We start from the raw sequence: 23,490 nt of genomic DNA, 5'->3' as shown, positions 1-23,490 counted from the left end.
ACGCCTTGCTACGATGTCACGGTGGTGGCACCTGCCCGTCCCTTTGCGTTCTACACCTTATCACCTCCGAGACTGGCGCGCATCTTTCTCCGCGGGCTGCACGCCTTCGTTTTCGAAAATAACTGCCAGATGGCGCTCGTGTCTAACGTGCCTAGATGTGCTCGTTCGCCTCCGCCACACGCTCGAGGCACTCTAACGCACCGCCTGCAGAATACCATTCACCGATTTTCTTGCGCAGAACATCAAATAAACGTTTTGCTCACTCTCTGCATATGCAATACTATCGTCTTTCGACGACATTTACAGTGTAACGTGTAGATTCAGGCCAATTTTTACCGCAAGCGGGCGTTAGAGAGAGCACAGAGGTCACTTCGCTCACTGCAGTGCTCGCGTTTGCGGAAGGAGCTCACAAAGTGACAGTTCGCGCTCGTCCGTGATACCGGTAGGCGTTAAATTGATTTAAAATGTACCAAAAATTGTTACATTTCTTCAACCAATAGTAATAATAATAATAATAATAATAATAATAATAATATAAATATTTTGACATCTAGCTTACCGTCTTTCTCTCGACTCGTGCTCTCACCTTAAGGGAATAATTCGCAAACCACACCGTACTTTATTTTTCTCACAATTCAATCTGCTTTGCTATAGCACGGTGCTTACGAGCCCTACTCACTTCTGACAGCGCCTATATACATATATATATGCTCTACTTGTTACGCCCATGTTCACACTCCATAAGCCTGCTTTACCCTCTGTTAACACCCTTTACGTGCAGTTCCCTAAATAGATGGCCGTCTGACGTGACACCCTTCCAGCGAGTTCTCGCCGCAGGCAAGCCGCAGTTCCGCACGAGCTGCACTGAGAAAAAATAGGATCCAAGCGCTACCGCTCCTCGCTGACCTTTTCTTTTACTGCGGCTCTTGTGGTGTGTTTTGGGTGGCATCCGGACGGAACAAACTAACTTTTCGCATTGCCCAATACAGACAATGTGTATACCGCGTCTTGTGTAAGGTGAACGCGATCGACACAATAGTCGTCACCCGGCATCAGGACGTTGGCCAGTGCTGCATGGTTCGACTAATGTCTTACTCAGGTCCCTAAGATGTCATTCAATGTGACCGTTTCACTTTACACGTACTACCTCTTCAGACTGACCATTATTAGTCGCATGCATGCTAAATTGCTGTTCGCTTCCCCCACTAACCGGAAGCTGTTTGCGGCTAACACGAACCCTTACAGTCGGATACTACTTCAGAACTTTGTTGAGGCTCCGCCGAGATGACAGAAGCGCGGCAGCTGATTGCCTCCGCTGTACGAAAGAAATATAGTCCCGCTCACGCACTCGGCAATGTTCTCTGAAGGCGAAGTTACCGACTCATGACGTCGGTACCGAGTGCGCGCTGTTGGGAATCCCACCGCTGATCACCAGTTGTTGTGATCCCTGGGTGCTGTGGTAGCGTGGTGTAGCTTCGGGTTGAGGAAACGACCGCTTACAAGATGGGGATACGAAGAACAAACAAGGTTTATGGCACTATTTACAAATATTTACAGCATGATGTTAAGAGTTCACAAACCACGAGCGTGGTGGTTAAACCTTTTTGGTCCAGAGCCATCACATACTACGAACGTGGTGGTTGAACCTTTACTGGGTTCAGAGCGACGTCCTGCACTCTGCGGCGCCGTTATAAGTCCTCTCGGGCTCCTCCTTCTTCAGTGGAACACCAATCACATACACACACAACAGGTGAGGGGTACGAGCAGGCACGGCGCACGTGAACAGCCAATTTCGAGTCAAGATCACTGCACTTAAAGGTGGCGCCAGAGGGGCTCTTGCTCGTCGTGTGTGTCACTGGTCGAGGGGTCCCAAGCTTCGGACAGCAGACATCAAACGGTCCGCCAAACGGTCCGCTCAATTAGCCGGGCACTTTGTGGCGGCGGTCGCCGTTTCTTCAAAGGAATACGCTCTTTGTTGTCCCCTCCGGAACGGCTTACAGCTTCGTGGCGACAGGACGTCTCATCCGCCGGCTAGCAGGGACAATAGCTGGCGAGCATAGACATTCGGCGAGTCGGCTACTTGTTTGAGGGTCAAAAGAGCGCCGCTCCCCCGTCAGATCTCGACGCTGGTTCCAAGAAAACCTGGGTTCCAGGCGTGGGAACGCGGCCCGGCTACGCTTCTCAGCGACAGCATGGCGCCTACCGATGGCGGTCGTAACAGCTTCCCCCTCGCCAGATGAGTCACGGAGGGCAGCGGTCAACACTGCTGCTCGCAGGGACGACGAAAGGGTCAGTAGTTGAATGCCAAGAACTGGCCTTCGCTTGTGGCATGGTCCGGGTGATCGCCGAATCTTCGACAGCATCTCTGATACTCGACCACATGTACAAGTAAGCACTCGGCCCCCTTCGAACAAACCAAGCCAAAAGAGGGATGACAAACCAATTTTAATTACTAGCTTTAACAAAAGCTCACACTCAGAACTCTCAGGATTCACTTGTGCTGAGAAATCAAACGTGCTACCTTAAAAATTTACATTAGATGCACGAAAAAACCTAAAATATCAATTTTGATACATCAAGAGCATACCTAGATAGATTAGAAAGAGCGACGGAGCACGCCAGCGTTTCCATTCAATTTGCCCTTTTCCTAATGCCAAAATGATATTTTCGAAGAATCAAGCTCCGTCTCACAAGGCGACTGTTCTTCGATGTCATGGTTTGCAGCCAAGGGGACAATGACCTGTATCTACTTTAAATGAGCCCTCCCCTGAGATAACACTGCCACTGATGAATGCTCTACACAATGCAGGCGCACTCATTTCCTGAAGCGCAGTACGTTATCTCACGAGAGCCCAAATTCTGGCGCAAGCAACGCGCAGCTCTGCTTGATACCATTGTCGTCCTGAATTAATACGGCTGTCTCCTTCTTTTCGTCGCTGACTGCTTTCATCGGTTCTGTCCCGCTGAGAGCATCGGTTCGGTTCCGGACTCAGCGAGCGCTAAGATTGTCCTAAAGTCCGTTTTTGTTTACGTGTACCAATAATTGTCTACTACTGATACAGTAAGCTATCTAGCTTTCCTGAAAGCTTAACCTAAGCCTTGACCTAACGGGCTACCTCAATGGTTAGGGAAAGCTTAAATGATCCGCTCATATGATCAATGATCAATTGTCTTCAAAGAAGACCAACAAAACAGAGACAAACACTTCTTTCTAGAATGTTCGCCCGGTTGAAGCAAACTGCCTTTGCTAATGCCTCTGAGTAAATCTCACTGGGCTCTCCTGAGCCTTCAATTACTCTCATTTCTAAGCACTACAAAATACACGGCGCTATCAACCAAACGCTTATTCCTTCGCAGTTTGTCTAACGACTTATTCTTACGTTACGTTGTAACGCACAGTGAACAACACAAAAGTAATCCTAGGTGCGATACTCATCAAATGCACCTCACAATAATGCACAAGTTTTATGCTAAAATCGTGCCCCACTGACATTCAATTCTTAATGCGTGCAACGACAACTCCACTGTGTCGCGCCAAACTTAATCAATTTATGAAATCACTTGGTCCATGTTAACTTCTTCCTCGAATGCTCGTTCACGCCACATCCCAATGGCAGTGAAGGCATACAATATTACACTAAACCTTTTAAAAAAAAACGAGAAAAATAACATATTTTCTCGGTTTTTACCTTATGGAAATTTTCGCACTTGTGATTAAACTGACTTCAATTTTCAGCCTTTAGTTCGGCGGTTTTCTTTTTGAAAAATTTACTCCGCATCAAACTTACCAAATTTAAAGTGGCTCAAATCTGCATCTTCAATGCAATATGAGTAGACACAATTAACACGCACGCACCAAAATTACTCAAACTGACCGCCCCCTTTTCTCAATTAGATTCGCTTGAATCGCACACGATGGGGTCGCGGTCCCGGCGGATTTCGAGCACGCCGGAGGCTACAAAACGTGCAACCGCTAGGCTGTGTTCGGCCGTCACGCCTCATTCTGCACTTCGGCCTGTTCTCCTCAGGAATTTGAAAGGGATGCCAGTAGCTCGGAGGGAGCCTGTGCCATTTTCTCTTTGTATTCACCCCTGCGCGGTATTTAGCCCCTCTGCGCTTTCGACTTTGATCCTTCGGGCAAGGCCGCTTTTCCGAAGTTGTCGAGCTGAACCGCGCGCTTCGTTGGGGTGACGCACCTCCCTTTCTCCCTCCACACCTGGCTCGCCGCTTGTGCTTCCACGAACAGCCCCATTGACGTTTCCTTAAACGTATTAGTGGCCTACCCTCTCGTCTTTCTTGTGACTGAGTGGGGCCTGTCCTAGGCTTGCGCAGTGACGAATGCCTCCGCTTCTTCCTTTTTCTGCGATGTTTGCAAACCAGCGCGGTATTATCGCTGCACTGCTGAAGCGTGGCGCTCTTGCTCTCATCAGCCACTGCGCTAACCATGCCTACATTTGACAATGTCGAAAGGTCCCCCTGAGGCACGAAGAAGGTTTTCAGCTCATTACTGGGCCCATTAGGGCTGCTGGCACCCTCTTCACCCACGCAAGGAGCGTCTGTCGACACTGTCCCCACCTCCAGACCGGCCACGGCCTCGTTCTCTACATCATTTACATGGATGCATTCGAGAATACGCGGGCCCTTCTCTGGCGTGATCTGTTCCTGACGCGCTTTATGAGGCGCCTCAACTTCTGGCGCTTTGCGACGCGCCTCGCTTTCCGACTTCGGCCTGAGTCTTTCTTCCTTTTTGCTAACAGAGTTTACAAATCTCCTGATTAGCTCTGCTTTAATAACATCATAGTTGTTCGCGTGCTGCTCACTGAGTCGCGCAACAACATCCGCTGCCTCGCAGGGCAGAACCGTGCGTAGCCTCTGAGACCAGGTGTCTCGCTCACACTTCAGTTGACTACACTTCCGTTCAAAGAGTCTAAGATACAGGCCCATATCCCATGATACCTCATATGGCTGCATGTACCTAGACATCTCGAACTCTGCCTCATTTTCGAGAAGTACTTCTTGCTGGCGTCCCAACCTCATACTCAACTCATAGTCTTGTTTGAAAAACTTTAGCTTGAGGCTTTCTCTTTCGTCTTCACTCTTTCCTTCCATCTGAGCTGCTCTTAGTTTTCTTTCGATGATGAGGTCCCATTCTTCACTTAGTTCCTCATCATCAGCCCCCAAATCATTAATCGCTTGAATGATTATGGGTTTTCGTGCCAAACCCTTTGTATCGATCCCCAATTCCTCACACAACAGCAACAAGTCTGACTTCTGCAGCTCCCGTAAGTCCATGATCGTACTGAGTGCTCGCTACTTCCAAAATAACTTTCCGAAACGGCGAAACTGAGTCTTTCGGCAAAGTTAACTACCAGTTCTAAAATTTACCCTCTTTTAGAACCTGGTTCACTCAAAGGAAAAGCCAAGCACTCACCCATACGTGATCCATGTCTCAAGCCAGCTGCTTCTCCTGGGCCGACTGTTGTTGTCACTTGTAGCTTCGAATCCGACCGATGCCAACCAGTTGTCGCGGCTCGGGGTTCTGCGTCGTATCCCTGTGTTCTCCCCTACGCGGTATTTCTCTTCGGGGGCGTGGGTTCGAATCCCACCGTTGATCACCAGTTGTCGCGGATCCCACCTCCGGTTGACGAAGGAAGAAGCAGGACGTTGGAGGATGCGAAAAACAGAACAGGTTTATGGCACTATTTACAAATATTTACAGCATGATGTTAAGAGTTCACAAACCACGAGCGTGGTGGTTAAACCTTTTTGGTCCAGAGCCATCACATACTACGAACGTGGTGGTTGAACCTTTACTGGGTTCAGAGCGACGTCCTGCACTCTGCGGCGCCGTTATAAGTCCTCTCGGGCTCCTCCTTCTTCAGTGGAACACCAATCACATACACACACAACAGGTGAGGGGTACGAGCAGGCACGGCGCACGTGAACAGCCAATTTCGAGTCAAGATCACTGCACTTAAAGGTGGCGCCAGAGGGGCTCTTGCTCGTCGTGTGTGTCACTGGTCGAGGGGTCCCAAGCTTCGGACAGCAGACATCAAACGGTCCGCCAAACGGTCCGCTCAATTAGCCGGGCACTTTGTGGCGGCGGTCGCCGTTTCTTCAAAGGAATACGCTCTTTGTTGTCCCCTCCGGAACGGCTTACAGCTTCGTGGCGACAGGACGTCTCATCCGCCGGCTAGCAGGGACAATAGCTGGCGAGCATAGACATTCGGCGAGTCGGCTACTTGTTTGAGGGTCAAAAGAGCGCCGCTCCCCCGTCAGATCTCGACGCTGGTTCCAAGAAAACCTGGGTTCCAGGCGTGGGAACGCGGCCCGGCTACGCTTCTCAGCGACAGCATGGCGCCTACCGATGGCGGTCGTAACAGCGCCCATTGATGCAGGTTTGTGTGCGTACACCTTTCAGGAGTAAATGCCGCGAACTTCTAAAGTTGTATCCGGAATAGGTAGTTGCATAACAACATTTATCTTGCACGCGCGGCAAATCAAGCTGCTCGGAACTCTGCTTCCGTGTACAGCGCTCATTTGTATGCGTGTCTCTTTGGTGTCGGACGTCAGTATTTTCGGACGAATGAAAAGTGGCATGCCAAATATGCGCACTACCACAGACGCTGGATGCAAGTGGATTGTCCGTTTGTATCCAGCGGTCGTGACGAACTTGCATCTGGTGTGCCTCAGTAACGTTGTATCGATGTGCAGTTTTTTTTTTTCATGGAAGCTGCACAAGTGCATGTACTGTGTGCAATAACTGCACGAATAAGTTTCAGTGGTGTAAAACTGGTCCAGTGTTTTACACAACTTGTTCGACTTTCGTGACTTACTGATGATCGTTTCCACTTCCTACCGCTCGAATGCAAGACCTGCGTTACTAAATACGCCGGTGTACTTGCGCACCTACTACTACTGATTTTTGTTGGCTTTTGTTGTAGGCCCGTGTTGTAGGCCCATGTGCTCAGATTTGGGTGGGGTGCACGTTAAAGAACCCCGGGGGGGGGGGGTCGAAATTTCCGGAGCCCTCCACTACGGGGTCTCTCATAATCATAAGGTGGTTTTGGGACGTTAACCCCCCATATCAATCAATCCCTCGGTTTTGTTGTTGAAGAGTTGCGATTGAAAAGCTTTTTACCACCTCATCAAACATGTCAGTATCCAATCTTATGGCGAGTTTTCATGGGCAGATGTCAGGATGAAAAGACGAAATGATAAACCTTAAGTACGGGCTTCCCTACAAGGCTTCATTCTTATCCTTTTCAATTGACAAACTCGTTCACATACTGCTTTCTTCCACCAAATTGCGTCGCCCGTCGTCATTTTTCTTTTTGTGTCGGTGCTTTGACCATGACATTTTCCTCGATCAGTGTATACGTATAGGCAGGAGTTGGCTAGGAGAGATGACGTGTTACGGAAGTAAATTTTTGTAAAAGACTACGTGATGTTTGCGTCTTCTGATGGAGAGAGAGGTGTAGCGTGTGAAGTGAATGCTATTCACTATAATAACACCTGTGTCCCCAGTCCGCTGACAAAGTCGCCTTCTCGGAAGTGCTTGCGGCAAACGCATGCGCGGGGCTTCGGCTCATTGCTCCTTCTAAGCTGGCTTTATCAGCCATGCGTCGCGCATGGTGTTCAATATCCTTGAAGTAAAACAGTAAACATCAAATTTTACCCTGCTCTTTTGCATGCGCGATGCTCAAATTGTGACACACAGCGTCATCGAAACATTGGTCACGCTTTCCGAGCTGTTATTTTTTCTACATGCCAGTGCACATGAACTGGCGGTGAAGCGAGGCTGATTGAAGGAGTGAACTCGGAGGAAAAAATGGGCCGCTGGCTACCTGTCTTTAGGGAAAGGTTGTGTGAATCATAGTGGTGGCACGTGATCGTAATGCCGTAGAATGTCGACTGCTACACCAGGTGGGCCTCGTGTAGAATAGCGCTAAAGAGATACAAGAAGTAGAGCTGCAATGGCAAATTGTCTTATTATGAATGCATTTATGTCATTATTGCTGTGAACTGAGCTTTAAGAAGCGGAACAAAAATACCCGAAACTGAATGATATATACTTGTACCATTGGCATCAAATGAAACGCGAACAGCGGCAAGTAATAAAAGTCGTATAGGGCGCTCTATCCAGTCCTTACCATTGACAGGTTTGCATCAGTTTAATTTGCTAGCACTGCGCATGTCGACGTTGATCACTAGAACAAGGCACACTAGGCAATTGCTAATGCGGGCATCTGTTTACGTTTCATTTGACGCCGATAATACTATAGCGGTCCTTCCCATTTGTCATGATGATCACAAACGCAGTTCAGCTTTCACTTGCCGGGAGCTATTTATTTTCATTCCTTCTTCATTCGTTTTGTTTTGATTGCATGCTTCTACCGGTGAGCGTGTTGGCAATAACAGCATCCAGGTGTCTCTAGTGATGTCGACGTTGTTTAAACGAGTGAGCCTCGCAGTGATTCTGCGGTGAATTTCATCCGCGTTTTGCTGCTGTCTCGCAAAAAAACAAAAACAAAAAACTATGCGGCTTTGATGGCTTCGATCGATACGTTTCTTCTCATTGGTGCCGCCTCATCTGCTCTTCGTACGCATGCTGCATGTAGGTGTGGATTGAATGGCTTTGCATGGCTCTGCTCTCACTGCTTTGCTGCGATTCTCTTCACGGCATGGCGCCTCTGCTAGAGTTCTGCATAACGAAAACACCCCTAATACTAACGAAAAATATAAATACGCGCATACATCAACAGTATTCGACAAGGGGACGCCGTCAACGAAAACGACGCGTTGCTTTGCGTCTGTTCGAGCCAGGCTTCGTTCGCAGCAACGTTTCTAGAACTAGGTAAGTTGCAAAACTGAGGGATGTTGCGCGGCGCTGCCCCTGCAAGCGACAAATGTGGCGCTGCTGTCGCATACGGATTCACTCACTGCATGCTCGCTCGTGTCACACCCATAACCTCCGTCGCCTGTGCATGTTGCAGTATGTCGATATCTGTGGAGGCTTCTTTCTGCGTGAACAGTTTTGTGCTTCAGCGCGTCCTGTTGTGCTTTGTCTGTGTTGCGTGTTTCCATCATGCCCATATGTTGCGTTCTCGGCTGCAGAGTAGCTACAGGAAATGAGAGACACCACGGCATTTTTTTTGTGCCCACGTGTACCTGAGCAGCGAGAGGTATGGGACCACGCTATTCCTCATGCGAATAAGAAACTGCACAGCAACTCACGTGTGTGTGATATGCACTTTCGTGAAAAGGACATCCTGAAGACTTTCACGCACGTCATATGGTAAGAAGGTACAAATCGCAAGAGGAAAGTGGGACCTTGTCGAAGGATGCGTTCCACGAATATTCCCGAATTTGCCCGCTTACCTTTGTCGCGGGGCCCTCGATAAATAAGCGAAAGCTGCCCTATAGGAGTGGGGTATTTTCCAGAATATTATCGGCGAAAAAGAATAGACTATTCCTGAGCACTCGGCTCGAAGACAGTGATATGAGTACCGACATGCCGTCAACTAGCGGCGTCATTTTGCTTCAAGACATAGAAAATGTTTGTTTGCATGCTGACGGAAAGTTGTTGAGAATGGCGAGACAAGACGTCTTGCGGTGTTTTTAAGGCTCAAAAAAAAAAAGTGCCATTTGTGGAGAAATGCCTTGTAGTCGCAGAATACATGACAGTCATCATTAGCAGCCGTCACCATCGCTTGGCGAAGTTACCCCGCAAGGCAGATACTATCTTTCGATTGGCCGAACTTCTGGAGGACATAGAAAAGCTGAAAGTGTGTTCATGTTGTCCCAGTGCCTCAGCAGGCAGACTCGCGAGAAAATGACTACGAAGTGCTCACCGATACCCCGAAGTGCAGTTTCTGCTCGAAGCTTTGGTTGCAGCTGTGATAACAGGTTTTATTAGAGGAACTTCAGAAGAAGCAGAGGGAAAACATGCTCAAGAAAATGGCCACACGCGTAGCTTTTCGACGATCTAAGTTGCTAAAGAATGTGACTGACATGAAAAAAAAAAAAGGCTGACTACATAACCAGACAAAAGCCACGAGATTGCGTCACATAGTTGTAATTTATTTTCAAGCACGAAAAACACAGCCACAAAAGAGGATGCAAGACATTGTAATTGGGGTTTCGCGTCTAAAAATCTATTGGAAACGTACAGCAACTAGCAACTAACCGACAGACTCGCATGTTATGCTATATATCAAGGATTGTTTATTATGGGCAGTTCAGAGAACCATAATTATATTGTATTTGCCTTACACCGCTAAATATTGCGTAGTATTAGGTTTCTTCGGCAGCACGACAAATCTCGATAATATACTGTTAGCAAAGTTCGGAACGGCCTTGACGACTACGCGTTTTCGTCTGCTAGTGGAAGCTTGTTGCGCTGCCAGTGCCACCAAACCGGAAGCTATCCCGGTACCGTGTGACGAGAAGTCTGACGCGGGGAGTTTTGCAACTTACCTAGTGTAGAAACATTGGTTCGCAAAGAGCTGTTGCTGCCATGAGAGCATAAGGTATATCCTTGCAAACTCGCTGAGATGCAATCATGCTTCCATGTTAAAATGTTCGCTGCAAGGTTCGAAGTCTGCGACCGCACTCATCGTGGCAATGATGAAAGCCCCGGCATCACTCCACCGCGGCCAAGCAGTGGCCAATTGCATGCGTGGGGACGCCGTGACGGCACTTCCTGATTGGCTGAGAGCAATCTGATTCGTGACGACATGCCTTCAGTACTGAGTCTGGGGCAAGATCAATTGAGTAAGATATTCGGTCTCCGCGTTATCTCCAGTAATACCTTATCTTTTCACATCCAACCAAAACTGGACGCTTTCTTCAAGGCCTCTGCTCATTCCACCTCAACTACATGTTTCTCGTCAGCGTACCTTTCAGGCTTCTGACTGAATGTGCGTATCGGATGCCCAAGTGGAAGTCTTACACCAGAAACACCAGAAACGATGACGTGGTTAGCTACAATGACAGTACATTTTTTTCAAGGTTCTGAATCGGTGTCTCATGTGAGCGAGTTATGGTAGCTACTTCAGATTGTATCAGCGTCATATCTGGTTGATATAAACTCCGAACAAGGCACAAAACACACACAAAAAAAGGATATATACAGTGTCGTCACTGAGGCGACGTTGTTTCCCTTGCCGTTATCAACCGTTAATTTAGACACTGCTTCGAGGCCCCTTATCGACGCTCACTTATTCTTCTCCCCCAATGCGAAGGAAACAGTGTCGTCATTGAGGGTGTTGTCGAAGTGAATGGTAGATGTGCTGTTTGGTGCGTCGGTTTTGTTTTTTCGCCTGCTAAAGTAGGCTCGTTGCATCATTCCCCAGTGACTACCTGTGGCCGCTTTTCCACTATTTCAATGTGGCTATGGACTATTCGTAGGAAGGGCTTGAATTTGCCCATTTGACTCGACCTACTATCACCACTGGTGTTATCACCATGAATGTTCTCAGTTATTTAATTAGTTATGTATTTAATTACTATTAGAATATATGTTGCCGCTTATGATATGCACACATCCCAATCACTGGTGCCGACACCAGGCTTTTGGTCTATCATTGTCACTTCGTGAGGAAAACTTGCATGTGGTTGAGGAAAGGCCGGGTGCAACGGCGCCCCATGAAGTGCTATAGCTCGATCATTGTTCGTTAATCTTGCGCTAGTTCTAAAATTTTAACCTGAAAAGCGGAGCTGGTGGCATGCAGTTGCACCGTCAATCACCGCAAAGGAGTGTGCTTGCCGATGGGGCTCGCCGACATTATCAGACCAAGGCTCATTTTTTAGGATTATTTTGAAATTTCTTCGTGTAGTAGGCACAAAGCCACGTAGCCGTTACACACTGGAAGAGACCTCTAAGTTTGGAGGATAACAAAAAAAATAACTGCATCCGAGGAAAAGCAACCTTTTTCTGATACGGCCCTGTAGTCTGCATATAACGTCTTGTAACGCAAGTCTTGCAAATAATCCAGCATAATCGAGCCAACTTTGGGATCGAAGTGACATGACCCTACCTTAAGTGCGCATTTCAAGCGCGCATTGCAAGTGCGCAAATTTAAAAAAAAATACGGCGAGCTCTAACAAGCTGATAGTTCACTGACACTTTTGATACACTTTCAGATCCTATTTTTCCACGTACACTGTACCAAACAACGCACATAAAGCGTCTCTGAAAATTGCATTTTTTTTTAGTTTGTTATAAAAAGTAAGTGAATTCGTATCCGGTAAGGGGGGGGGGGGGGCAGGGCCTGCATTGTATACAACTTTGCCCTTGCGTGTGCTATTCGTAACAGTAGATATTTGTAAATCTTGATGTTTGGCATTATATTCATACATGTACTACCAAAACGATTTGATTGATTGATATGTGGTGTTTAGCGTTACAAAACCACCGTATGATTATGAGATACGCCATAGTGGAGGGCTTCGTAAATTTCGACCACCTATGGTTATTTAACGTGCACCTAAATCTGAGCACACTGGCCTACAGCATTTTCGCCTCCATCGAAAATGTAGCCGCATTACTCCATCATCCATGCAATTTGATTTGTAAGTATGTACATGCACTGCACAATTGAGACGCCATATTTATTTATTTTTATTTTATTTTACTTTATTTAAATGCTTCGAAGTGTTAGTCCAGTGAATCCTCCCAGCTTATGAAGGCACTCAGCGGCGAGCCTACCCGCAGAATCTAAATATTATGCAAAATTATAGTCACCTGCCAGCTAGCCTGCACTGTCTCTTCTGGTTTTGTAAAGTTGACGCAAACTTATTTCTGTTCGATGGCTGGGTGTGCATGCGCTAGTTGTGGATTGGCTTGTTTGTGTAAGTGCGTAAATCGGACCGTATGACAGCGAGCCGTGGTACAGGTGCTTCGATCAGTACTCCACATGACGCATTGATTGATTGATATCTGCGGTTTAACACCTCAAAACCACCATATGACTATGATCGAGCGACGCCATAGTGGAGGGCTCTCAAAATTTCGACCATCTGGGGCTCTTTAACGTGCACCCAAATCTGAGCACACGGGCCTACAGCATTTCCGCCTCCATCGGAAATGCAGCCGCCGCAGCCGGGATTCGATTCCGAGACCTGCGGGTCAGCAGCCAAGTACCTTATCCACTAGATCACGGCAGCAGGGTGCCACATTTACGTACGTGCTCAGAACTGAGGCACTCTATACGAAAGAAAAAGTCTCTCAGCAGAGATGTAGTAGATGAGACAATCGCATGCAGCAGTATGAAAGAAAAACTGCTGGTGCGGTAGTGCTCTTGGCTTTTGGCAACGAACTCAAGATGCGGCTAGCAAAACCACGCCGAATGACGAGCACGTTAGTGGTTTATATACCATGTGATAGCGTTATGTCGTATTGATGATGTAATAACCATTCATGGATTCTGTAAAGCCGCACTGCAATGAATGATTATTCATATCATTATTTATTGTGGGTTTGAAAATACCAGACCGAAAGCGTAATTACGGAGCCAGGGTCTATTTCACAAATCAAAGGGAGATTTTATAATATTTTGCCTCTGCACTGTTTTAATTAACTTGACGTTTAATTACTTTGTGATCACGTGGCACGTGATTGTTGAGTATCGGAACAAAAGTGAATGTGTCTCGTTGCCCAAACGTGAATCGCGAATTGTGACTGCGCAAAACCTGTTGAAAGATATACTGCTACCGATTCCACAGTCGACCCGGCCACGTGAACCATCGGAACATAGGCTCTTTGAGTTCGCTTGCATCTTATTTCGTCTCGAGAACTGGTGGTGACACCACTTCGTTTCATTTCTGCAATGAGTGTATATGTATGAGCTGGATATATCATGCTTATTCGATTATTTTGTAGCTGCTGTCATAGGCGCAGGGTTCCCCTTCAAAAAAGTGGGGGTGGGGGGGTGGGGGGGCGAAGGTTAGTTGCATCGTCTCTCCTCAATATTATGTCAATGTATGGCGTCCCCCTTTTTAGGTGACGCCTATGGGTGTCGCCTTACACTTCATTCTCACTACAAATGTGTGCCAGCATGGCGCAGAGACTGCAGGCACTGGACCGCACCGGCGGTATTTGTGCAGTTGCAGAAAGCTGGTGTATAGTGGAACTCCCGCGAGTGCCTTCACTAGGCAGAGGTTGCAGTTAAAGCCTTGTTCCGCGCGATCTTCCTCGATTCCACGGGTGGACACGCGCGCGACAACATCTAGAGCCCCTATGTGTTAACGCTGCTCCGTGCGCTGGCGCCGACGTCAGCGGAGACGTTGCTATGCGCAGGTGGTGGACTCGTGGCTGTTGGCGCACGCCGTGCCCCAGAGCGTGGTGCAGGCGACCTCCCCATGCCCAGCAGCGGACCTGGCCGGTGGTGCGTCGGGCTCGGCCGGCGGCGGTTGCTCGTCGGCGTCCTCTTCCTCGATGCTGGCCGTGGCCCACTCCCTGAGCAGCAGCTCGAGCTCGCTCAATGGCGGCTCCTCCTCCGGCGCGGGCGCCAACATATCGCCGCCCATGCGGAAGATTTCTGCCTGCGAGTTCGACCGCGGCAGCCCGCTGAGGCCCATTGTGCAGACCAGTTTCGATGGCACCCCGACCTTCCTCACATTGCCTGCCGCTGCGGAGAATCAGGTATGCTGCATTGCGTGCTATGGTTGCCAAGTGATCTTATGGTTTAATAGCGATGCTTAGACTTCGCCTGTTTTCCCCTTTTCGCAGAGCGGGGTACCCGGCGCGCCTGGCAGCACTGGCTTGGTGCGTCCCAAACGCCGCAGTCGGCAGGAGCTACAAGCGCTCAACGAGCGCGAACTCATCTTCGAGCTGGTCAAAGACATCTGCAACGAGCTGGACATCCGCCTGCTCTGTCACAAAATCCTCCAGAACGTCACGGTGCGTCTCATTTTACATGTCAGCGTCCTGTCGAAATAGGTAAAAACGATGGCAGCCTTGTTGCAGGCCGCCTGTTGAGTATATAAAAGTTCTCGAAAAGGTGTGCGAAAGTGTCCGCTGAGATAATCGAGACCGCATAACTGCGTTGCCTTCCGTGTTCCACAACAGTGGCGAGGATGCTCTATTTTCCAATAGCCTATAGTTTGCGGGATGCTTTACACTCTTAAAAAAAGTTAGTAAAAAGATAGCAATTGCAAGCAAATAGATAGTAACTACAGTGCTTACTACCTTTCTTTGGCCGTTACCAACCTTTTGATACTTGTTTACTACCTACCTTAGTAAACAGTTAGTAACTGGGATGAAAGAGATAGTAACTGCAGTCGTTACTACCTTTCTTGCCCCGGTACTACCTCTTTGCTACCCGGGTTTTGACTATCTATTCAAAAAGAGTGTGTGAATGGGATTCTGATAATTTATGAGAGGAATTGTCTCGACGTATTACAATTAAATGGAAAAATGACGCAGAAGGTATCCATAGATCAAGAAAATACTTTTTGTTTTGAATTACGTAACCTAGATATGTAAACGTCATTCTGATATTGTCGAAACGGAGAAGTACATGTTAACCATAAGCAAGTGCTACACGCGTTGTAATAGACAATTACAACAAACTGAGTAAATTACAGCACATACTAACAAGACTGGCAGATCAAAATAACTAGACGGTCACAATCAGCCCCGAGGACAGTCATAGTTATTCAACTGCGGCGTGTCTCCAAATATTATCATTCTTTTGGCACGTCAAACCCGAAAAACAATTATTACATTTTAAACACTGATATATTAGCTGTGTGAAGCATTCAAACGCACCGAGATTGAATTCGGTACATAATGCCTTTTTGTGGCTGCTTTATGATAAATAAGTATTATATATAATTTTTTATAAGTAATGTTGATTAAAATTCTTGTGCTACGTCACCAAACACACGTAACAATGTAGTATATTATAGTGCTATAGGTTTAAATTAGTTATAATTCATCCTGAAACACACGTGCTCCCTTGTGCCAAACATGCCCCTGCAAAGTAGGAACTATATATACCCCATGCTTATTTCTTACTACGTGTATACGTAAAAAAGTAGTGAACCTGTTCGGTCTATTCCTCCTTCGCATTCATTGCACACCACTCTTCCTTACCCGAAGATGTCTGGTAATGAGACAATGATTGACCAACATTACCAGTAAAGGAATAGTCAAAATGAATGAACAGATACCCTTACTACTTTTTTTTCTTGAAACCTTTAAAAGTTACTATCCATTGGTGGTAACGGCTAGGGTAGCAACAGTTACTAACTGCTGGTCGTAACAGCAAAGGTGGTAACCGTTACCTCCCTCGTCGTTACTAACTGCGCTTACTGCCAGGGTTGTAACATATGTGACAAACTATTACTACCCTAAAGTTAGCAGGTACTACCACCTTTTTTCTAAGAGTGCAGGCTGTGATGCAGTGTGCGTGTTATAGCCCGAAGAAAAAAGTACACTGTTTTGCACTGCGACAAAATGAGACTTATGTTCTCACACGGAAACGACGGCATGCATTCGCAGTGCCACGAGCCATCAGTGGGCGCTGTCTGCCAAACTGAACCCGGTGTCCTGATTTAATGGATGTTAAGGTTCAAGTGTAGAGGCATGCGTATGGGTGTATTCAGAAATTTCGGCTACACCCCTCCTTCCATCATACGTACATAAACAACAAAAAGGCGCGCACACATGCCTTAATGTATGTATGTGCGTGTGTACACCTGTACATACAAATGGGAAGACTATTACAAGGGCATTGAAATGGTGTCGCCTTTCCCCTGCGCCCCCCGTCTATATATTCCATGGGACGTGGGCACCTGACGTGACGATGAGACGTACGTTTGATATACGAAAGTTCATCTGACACTCTCTCGCACTGTCCTCAGTCGGCGTAGACGGTTTCTCTTCCGCGTTGCCTCCCGATTGCACTGGCCGCGCGTTCATACGCAACGTGAGCCTCGATCGCGTATGTTTATTCATTTATTTGTTTATTTGGACAATACTGCGAACCTTGAAAGGTCCAAGCAGGAGAGGGATGTACATATCCAGCAGACATGCGTATGGATGCAAGATCGACACATGAATGTGAGGGTACATAATCAACAGGTAAGTATACAATCATTATACATTGGATGGCAGCAAGGGTGAACACTCTGGCAAAACATTCCAATCGGAAACAGTTCTGGGAAAAAATGAATATTTGTATTGGTCTGTACGGGCAAAGAACGGTGTAATACTTCGGCTATGTTTGTGACGAGACGCTCGACTAGGGTTATTAGCTATGTAATCTTGCGACTGGATTCCCAATTTATTAAAATATAGCTGGTGTAGAAAGTTTAGGCGGGCACTTTTACGTCGGTTGGCCAATGGCTCTAGGTGTGCGAGCTCCAACATAGCTGAAGGGGAGTCGCGACGTCTAAAACGTTTATAAATAAAGCGAGCTGCCAATCTCTGAATTTTTTCAAGCTTTTCTTTATTAGTGATAGTATGGGGATCCCATACAATGCTTCCGTATTCTAGGGTGGGTCTTACAATGGATTTGTATGCAATGAGTCTAAGCGATGAGGGGGCATCACCTAATTTATGCTTCAGAAATCCTAACTTTTTTCTCGCAGAGGAACATATGTTATTTATATGTGTTGACCAGTTAAGTCTGGACGTCAAGGTTAACCCCAGGTACTTATGTTCCTCCACTTGTTTAATCTGATAATTGCCAAGACTATACATGAAGTGAGATTTATTCTTATTGGAGATGCACATGTAAACTGTCTTGTCGAGATTTATAATCATATCCCATTTATTGCACCATTCCGTTATTGCATGCAAAGCACGGTTAAGAACGTGCTGGTCAGTGACAGACACTATGTGGCTAAAGATGATGCAATCGTCTGCAAACAGCTTAAGGCGTAGAGGGGGCTTCACAATTTGGCCAAGATCATTAATATAAATGTTAAATAGAACCGGTGCCAAGACCGAACCCTGTGGGACGCCAGAAAAAACATCAAGAAAACGAGAACAGGCACCGTCAATTTCAACATACTGTTTGCGGCCAGTTAGGTATGAAATGACCCAATTGACGACTTGTGATGGAATGCCTAAGTTTTTCATTTTTGTTATTAGTTTCGAGTGTGGAACTCTATCGAACGCTTTTGAGAAGTCTATTAGAACTGCGTCAATCTGTCCGCCCTCGTCAAGTACCTGTGCCATCTCATGAATGGTAACTACTAATTGAGTTGCAGTAGAAAAACCTCTTCGAAAACCGTGCTGTACGTTAGTAAGAAGATTATTGTTGTCAAGAAAATCATTTAGGTGTTTAGCAATTACGTGTTCGAGAACTTTACAAACTGTGCAAGTGAGAGATATGGGTCGGTAATTACAATAATCGGTGACAGAGCCTTTTTTAAAAATTGGTTTCACTCGGGCAACCAACCATTCAAGTGGGAGGCAAGAAGTTTCAAGAGACTTAGAATACAACTGTACCAAGAATCTAGCTAGGAGCTCTGCATATCTTTTGAGAAATGCGGTGGGAATGTTATCAGGTCCTGCGGATTTTTTAGGATCTAATCGTAAGAGCAGCTCAGTAACACCTTCGACAGTAATATGGATATATTGGTTGCTATCGTTGACGTAAGGCGTATTACCCAGCGTGGCTGGCCTTGAGAATACGCTCTGGAAATAGGAATTGAACGTATCAGCAATTTCTTTTTTATCTGTAACAATGCGAGCACCAACAGCTATTTGATCTACGCTTCTTGAGTCCTTGTTTGATAAAAATTGCCAGAATTTGTGAGGGGATTCAGTAGCAAAGCGCCCAAGGGTGGTTGAATAGAAGTGCTCTTTAGCTTCTCGTAGTTTAGATTTCAACTTAGAACTTAGCTTAAAAAGGAGGGCGGCGTCCTTGTTCTTCCTTTTTTGGTACCGTTTTAGTTTACGTTTTAAATGTATAATTTCTCTGGTTATCCAAGGATTGGCTTTGTTGATTTTTTTCATTTTATCTGGAATAAACTTATTGATGCAATAATTGCAGCATGACTTAAACTTTGCCCATAAGACGTTAACATCGTCATCGTGAAATGTCAGTAATGCTTCTTCTAAATGGTGGGCAATGTTTGGGTTATCTGCTGCGTTGTAGTTTTTTACTTTTACAAATTTAGCGTTGTTTAACTTGATTCGGTTTGGAAGCTTGCAGGAAAAATATACGAGCTTGTGGTCCGAGACTCCCTCGTGAATTTCTGTGGTATGATCAGTAAAGCTGGCTGAACACAAAATTAAATCTAGAATGGAGGAAGCAGTGCTAGTCACCCGTGTTGGATATAGTACTGTCTGTGTAAGGTTGTAAGCTAATAAAGTATCTAGAAGGATTTCAGAGTTCTTTGTATCAGTGCCCCCTGATGACATCGAGCACCAGTCTATGTGCGGTAAGTTGAAATCTCCCGCAGCAATAATGTTCTGATCCTTATACACGGCCAAATGATCATACAGTTCAAGTAAAAATTCACAGGGAGCTCCCGGCGGCCTATGAATTCCCGCAATAACAATATGGTTTCCTGAAATATTTATTTTACAAAAGACACTTTCGTGGTCAGGGTTAACAGCAGGCAGTGAAACAGATGAAAGGCCCGCCTTCACAAGAATTGCCACACCACCTCCTCGTGTAAGTCTATCTTTGCGATAGCACGTATATGAAGACGGAATCACGTAATTATCAGGCAAATCTGGGCAAAGCCAAGTTTCGGAGATGACAGCTATGTGCGGGTCATATGTTAACAACACGTGTTCCAGTTCGCCTTGTTTATTGCATAAGCTTCGCATATTAAGGGAAATGAGCCTCAATGTTTTCGGTTGTTGCTTTGTAGAATCCGGAAGTCATTCGTTCGCCTTTTTCGTGTTTTTCGGTTCAGTGCTCAGTTCTCGTTTTTTACCTTTGCGCACGAGCACCCGGCAATCTTTTGCTTCGTCCCACGCATAAATGTCGTTGTTAATATGTAGTTTATCATGAACCAGTTTTATGTTATTGTCGGCTTTGTTATCAGAACGTACGGATTGCCAAAGTTTTTTCCTTATGTGCTGCGTTGCCTGGGAGTAGTCATGTGACACGGAAACTTTGCTGCCTTTTAGTTTGAAACAGTTATTTAGTATGGCTATTTTTTCGTTGTAATTGTACAACCTGAGTATGATTGGCCGGGGTTTATCATTTCGCGGTTTACCAATTCGGTGAATGTGTTCGAGAGAGGTTACAGCGACTTTTAGTTCATCATTGCAAACCCGTCGGACAACTAAGTCTTCAAGGACTTCTCTGGTTTCTTTTTGGCCTTCTGGTATGCCATATACTACTAAGTTATTCCGTCGTGACCTATCTTCATAGTCATTAAGCCTGTTGCCTTGAATTGCGACAGTTTTTTCTAGTTGTTCAACGGTGTGCTGAAGGGTATGAATTTTTTCTTTATTCGCTTTTGACAGCTCCAGAACTTCATCAAGGTTTGAACTAATACGGGTCAGAGTTTCATCGCGCTTGTTCGCGGCAGTCTTTATCTCTTTCAGTTCCTCAAGAATAGCACTTAACACATCTTTATGCTCATTGAGGTCAACAGCGGACCGGGTCTGGGGACCGGGATTCGTCTCTACGTCCCCGCACAATACGAGAAGTAGCACAGACCAACAATCAGCAATTATACAGAAACAACGCCGAGGGCACGGCAGCACTACTAATCCATAGTAACTAGTACATTTTCCTAAGGAAGTATCATAAAAACTAACCTGCACGATCAGCCATGCGCAGTCAGACATGCTCGAGGCGATGCCGCCGTGCCCTCTGATGCAGTAAACGATGTTCACTGGCTTTATAGCAGGAAGCGGCGACGTCACCGGGCTGGGCAGCCAATGGGGCGTCAGGGCGGTGATCGGGCTGATATTTTGATGAGCCGGTGGCACCGAAGTGCTCCACGTGTTAGGCGAGTCATTGTTCCAAGGCGGTTGTCCAGGATCAGCCAGCAGAGCTGGCCCTTGCGTTGAGCAGACAAGAAGAACCTGCACGATCAGCCATGCGCAGTCAGACATGCTCGAGGCGATGCCGCCGTGCCCTCTGATGCAGTAAACGATGTTCACTGGCTTTATAGCAGGAAGCGGCGACGTCACCGGGCTGGGCAGCCAATGGGGCGTCAGGGCGGTGATCGGGCTGATATTTTGATGAGCCGGTGGCACCGAAGTGCTCCACGTGTTAGGCGAGTCATTGTTCCAAGGCGGTTGTCCAGGATCAGCCAGCAGAGCTGGCCCTTGCGTTGAGCAGACAAGAAGAACCTGCACGATCAGCCTTGCGCAGTCAGACATGCTCGAGGCGATGCCGCCGTGCCCTCTCTGTATGTAGTGGCAATGCCGCGGCATATATCCTGTGATCGGCGTTGTGTGTTGCGTGATTCATGAGCCAGACGCGGGCATGTGTCGTTCCCCTTGGCGACGGCGGACGTGAAGCCCTGTGACGTGGTTCCGTGTAACTTTATTTGTACACCACCGTGGAAAAACGCCTCATTCATCGGATGAGAGGTTGCGCGAAGCCGAGTTATAAAGCGCACCACATTTTCCCATTTTGCGTTTTCGTGGCCGTTCGGTGGCTCACTGCGATGCTTATTCTTTTACGCCTGGTCGTAATGCTTTCAGATTTATTCGTTACCTCCTCGTATGGCACTATACCCGTGGTATATTTCAGCTTTGTAATTAAGTGTGTTACCGATTAAGGAGGTAATCAACGTTTAAAGAGATTGTCATTGTAACCATATAATGATATTTTGTGCCTATGTCTGGTACTACACCCAATGCTTATTTTAATTGCAGATCGGATAATATAATTTGAGTACCGGCATGTTGTCGTTCACTGACTTCGCGATTGTCGACGTGGCTGTTTCTTTCTTTCTTTTGTTTTGCCTCCGGCGTTCATCATTATGCAACGCTGAGATTTCTTGAGTTGAAGCTATGAAGTAGTCTCCAGTGGTCAGACATTTTCAGATTAGTACATAAATACGTCAATATACTCGAATAACAGAAAAGCCGAAGCAGAGACGGCGGAAAACGAATAAATGTCTGTTTCTTGATTTGATTTGATATGTGGGGTTTAAAGTCCCAAAATGTTTTCTCGAAATCGTCATTCGAACTGGGGAGACCGCCGACCTCTTCTTTTTAGATACGTGACTCCAAGTTTCAGCATTTCGTTATGTCACGTGTTGCGTAGCTTGCGGCTGTTTCCGGGCCTTAATCTGATTACGCGAATAAAGCAAACGAAGGTATTACCAGATAGTCTGCCGGCATCGCTTGGAGCGAGTTTCATCAAACTTCCTGGCTCTCCATGGAAAACATGCTGTGAACCCAGTAGTGGCATACTTTCCTGCATATGCAGTTAAAACGCGATCTAACGAAACCAGATTTTACGAAGGTCCAAATCTGACAAAGAAATTGTCATTTCCCGGCAGCTACCCATAGGGTTCTGGGTTGACACTTCGATGACGTTATATGTTGTCATTACTCTCAATTAACAAATTGAATTTGGGAAACCCGATTTAACGATTTTTTTCTGAAATAATTTCTGAGTAAAGAAGCGGTGATTCCTTTCTGCATGTCTAATTTCGGCTCAATTGGAAGGCTGCAGGCCGCGCCCATATGCACCGAATAACGGAACCAAGCAGTCGGTAGCATGCACATATGAGTACTGGATTGTGCTGAGCGGCTTTTTTTGTTTTTTAATTAATTTTTATCTCATGTTTTATAAGACATACAGCAATTATCGTCTTGTCGCATCGCTCAGCATGCTCGCACAATCACTGCATTTGTTCTCCCCGTCTTTGCGTATCAGCAGTGTGGTGTAGCTTCACGTGACTGTCTGCCTGGTTGCATCGCACGGACACGGAGCCTTCTATGTACGGGGAACATAGGAGGCTCCATGTCCGAACCTCCTTCGAGCCGCCCTTGCGGATAACCACGTGCACAGGCATGGGTTACCGTTGAGTGGACGTTGGTAGTCGTAGCTACCAAAATTAAAAAGAAGGAATAAGAACATCTAGTGTTCACCAGCTGGTACGAAGCAATTGCTTCTGCGAGATTCGAGCCAGTGACGAAGCATGAAAGAAATGGAAAATATTGACAAAACAAAGCTGGTTCAAGATGCTGGTCTCAGACAAAGATTTTGATAGTATTAATAATAATCTTTTTTAGATGAACGTAAGGTGCCGTTTAGAAAGTTTCCTGTAAGTGTCGTTTTTACAGTGACTGTGTAAATATTGTCGAGAGCACTGGCAGCTGTTGTGCGCATGACACTTTGTTGCGAATCCTGTTGCAAACTGCTCTCTAACGAGTGGAAACTGCAAAATTTCCAGCGAATCAATCTTCATGCACGTATGCGCAATACAAGCGAACGTAGAGCCGACGGACTTGACTTACGAGGCTTCTCCTTACATACTTTCACTTTCAAAAGGAGTTTTAGCTTGTACGTGTACCGGTTTGCACTTATCGTCATACCA

The 23,490-nt window shown here is 46.5% G+C and overlaps 1 protein-coding gene across 4 annotated transcripts in view; it reads left to right on the top strand.

Annotated features, from left to right (window-relative positions):
* Window positions 1–23,490, top strand: part of Pde11 (Phosphodiesterase 11) — a 646,106-nt gene that overhangs the window by 515,575 nt on the left and 107,041 nt on the right. For 3 of the 4 annotated variants that reach the window (XM_075879467.1, XM_075879469.1, XM_075879470.1), the window contains exons 3-4: window positions 14,282–14,647; window positions 14,735–14,905. In XM_075879467.1, coding sequence (XP_075735582.1) covers window positions 14,282–14,647; window positions 14,735–14,905 — 537 coding nt within the window. The remainder of the gene's footprint in view (window positions 1–14,281; window positions 14,648–14,734; window positions 14,906–23,490) is intronic. The other variant, XM_075879468.1, reaches the window with a different exon arrangement.

Source organism: Rhipicephalus microplus, chromosome X (assembly GCF_043290135.1).
Source record: "Rhipicephalus microplus isolate Deutch F79 chromosome X, USDA_Rmic, whole genome shotgun sequence".
NCBI lineage: Eukaryota > Metazoa > Arthropoda > Arachnida > Ixodida > Ixodidae > Rhipicephalus > Rhipicephalus microplus.
This window is presented reverse-complemented; position numbering and strand designations above follow the sequence as displayed.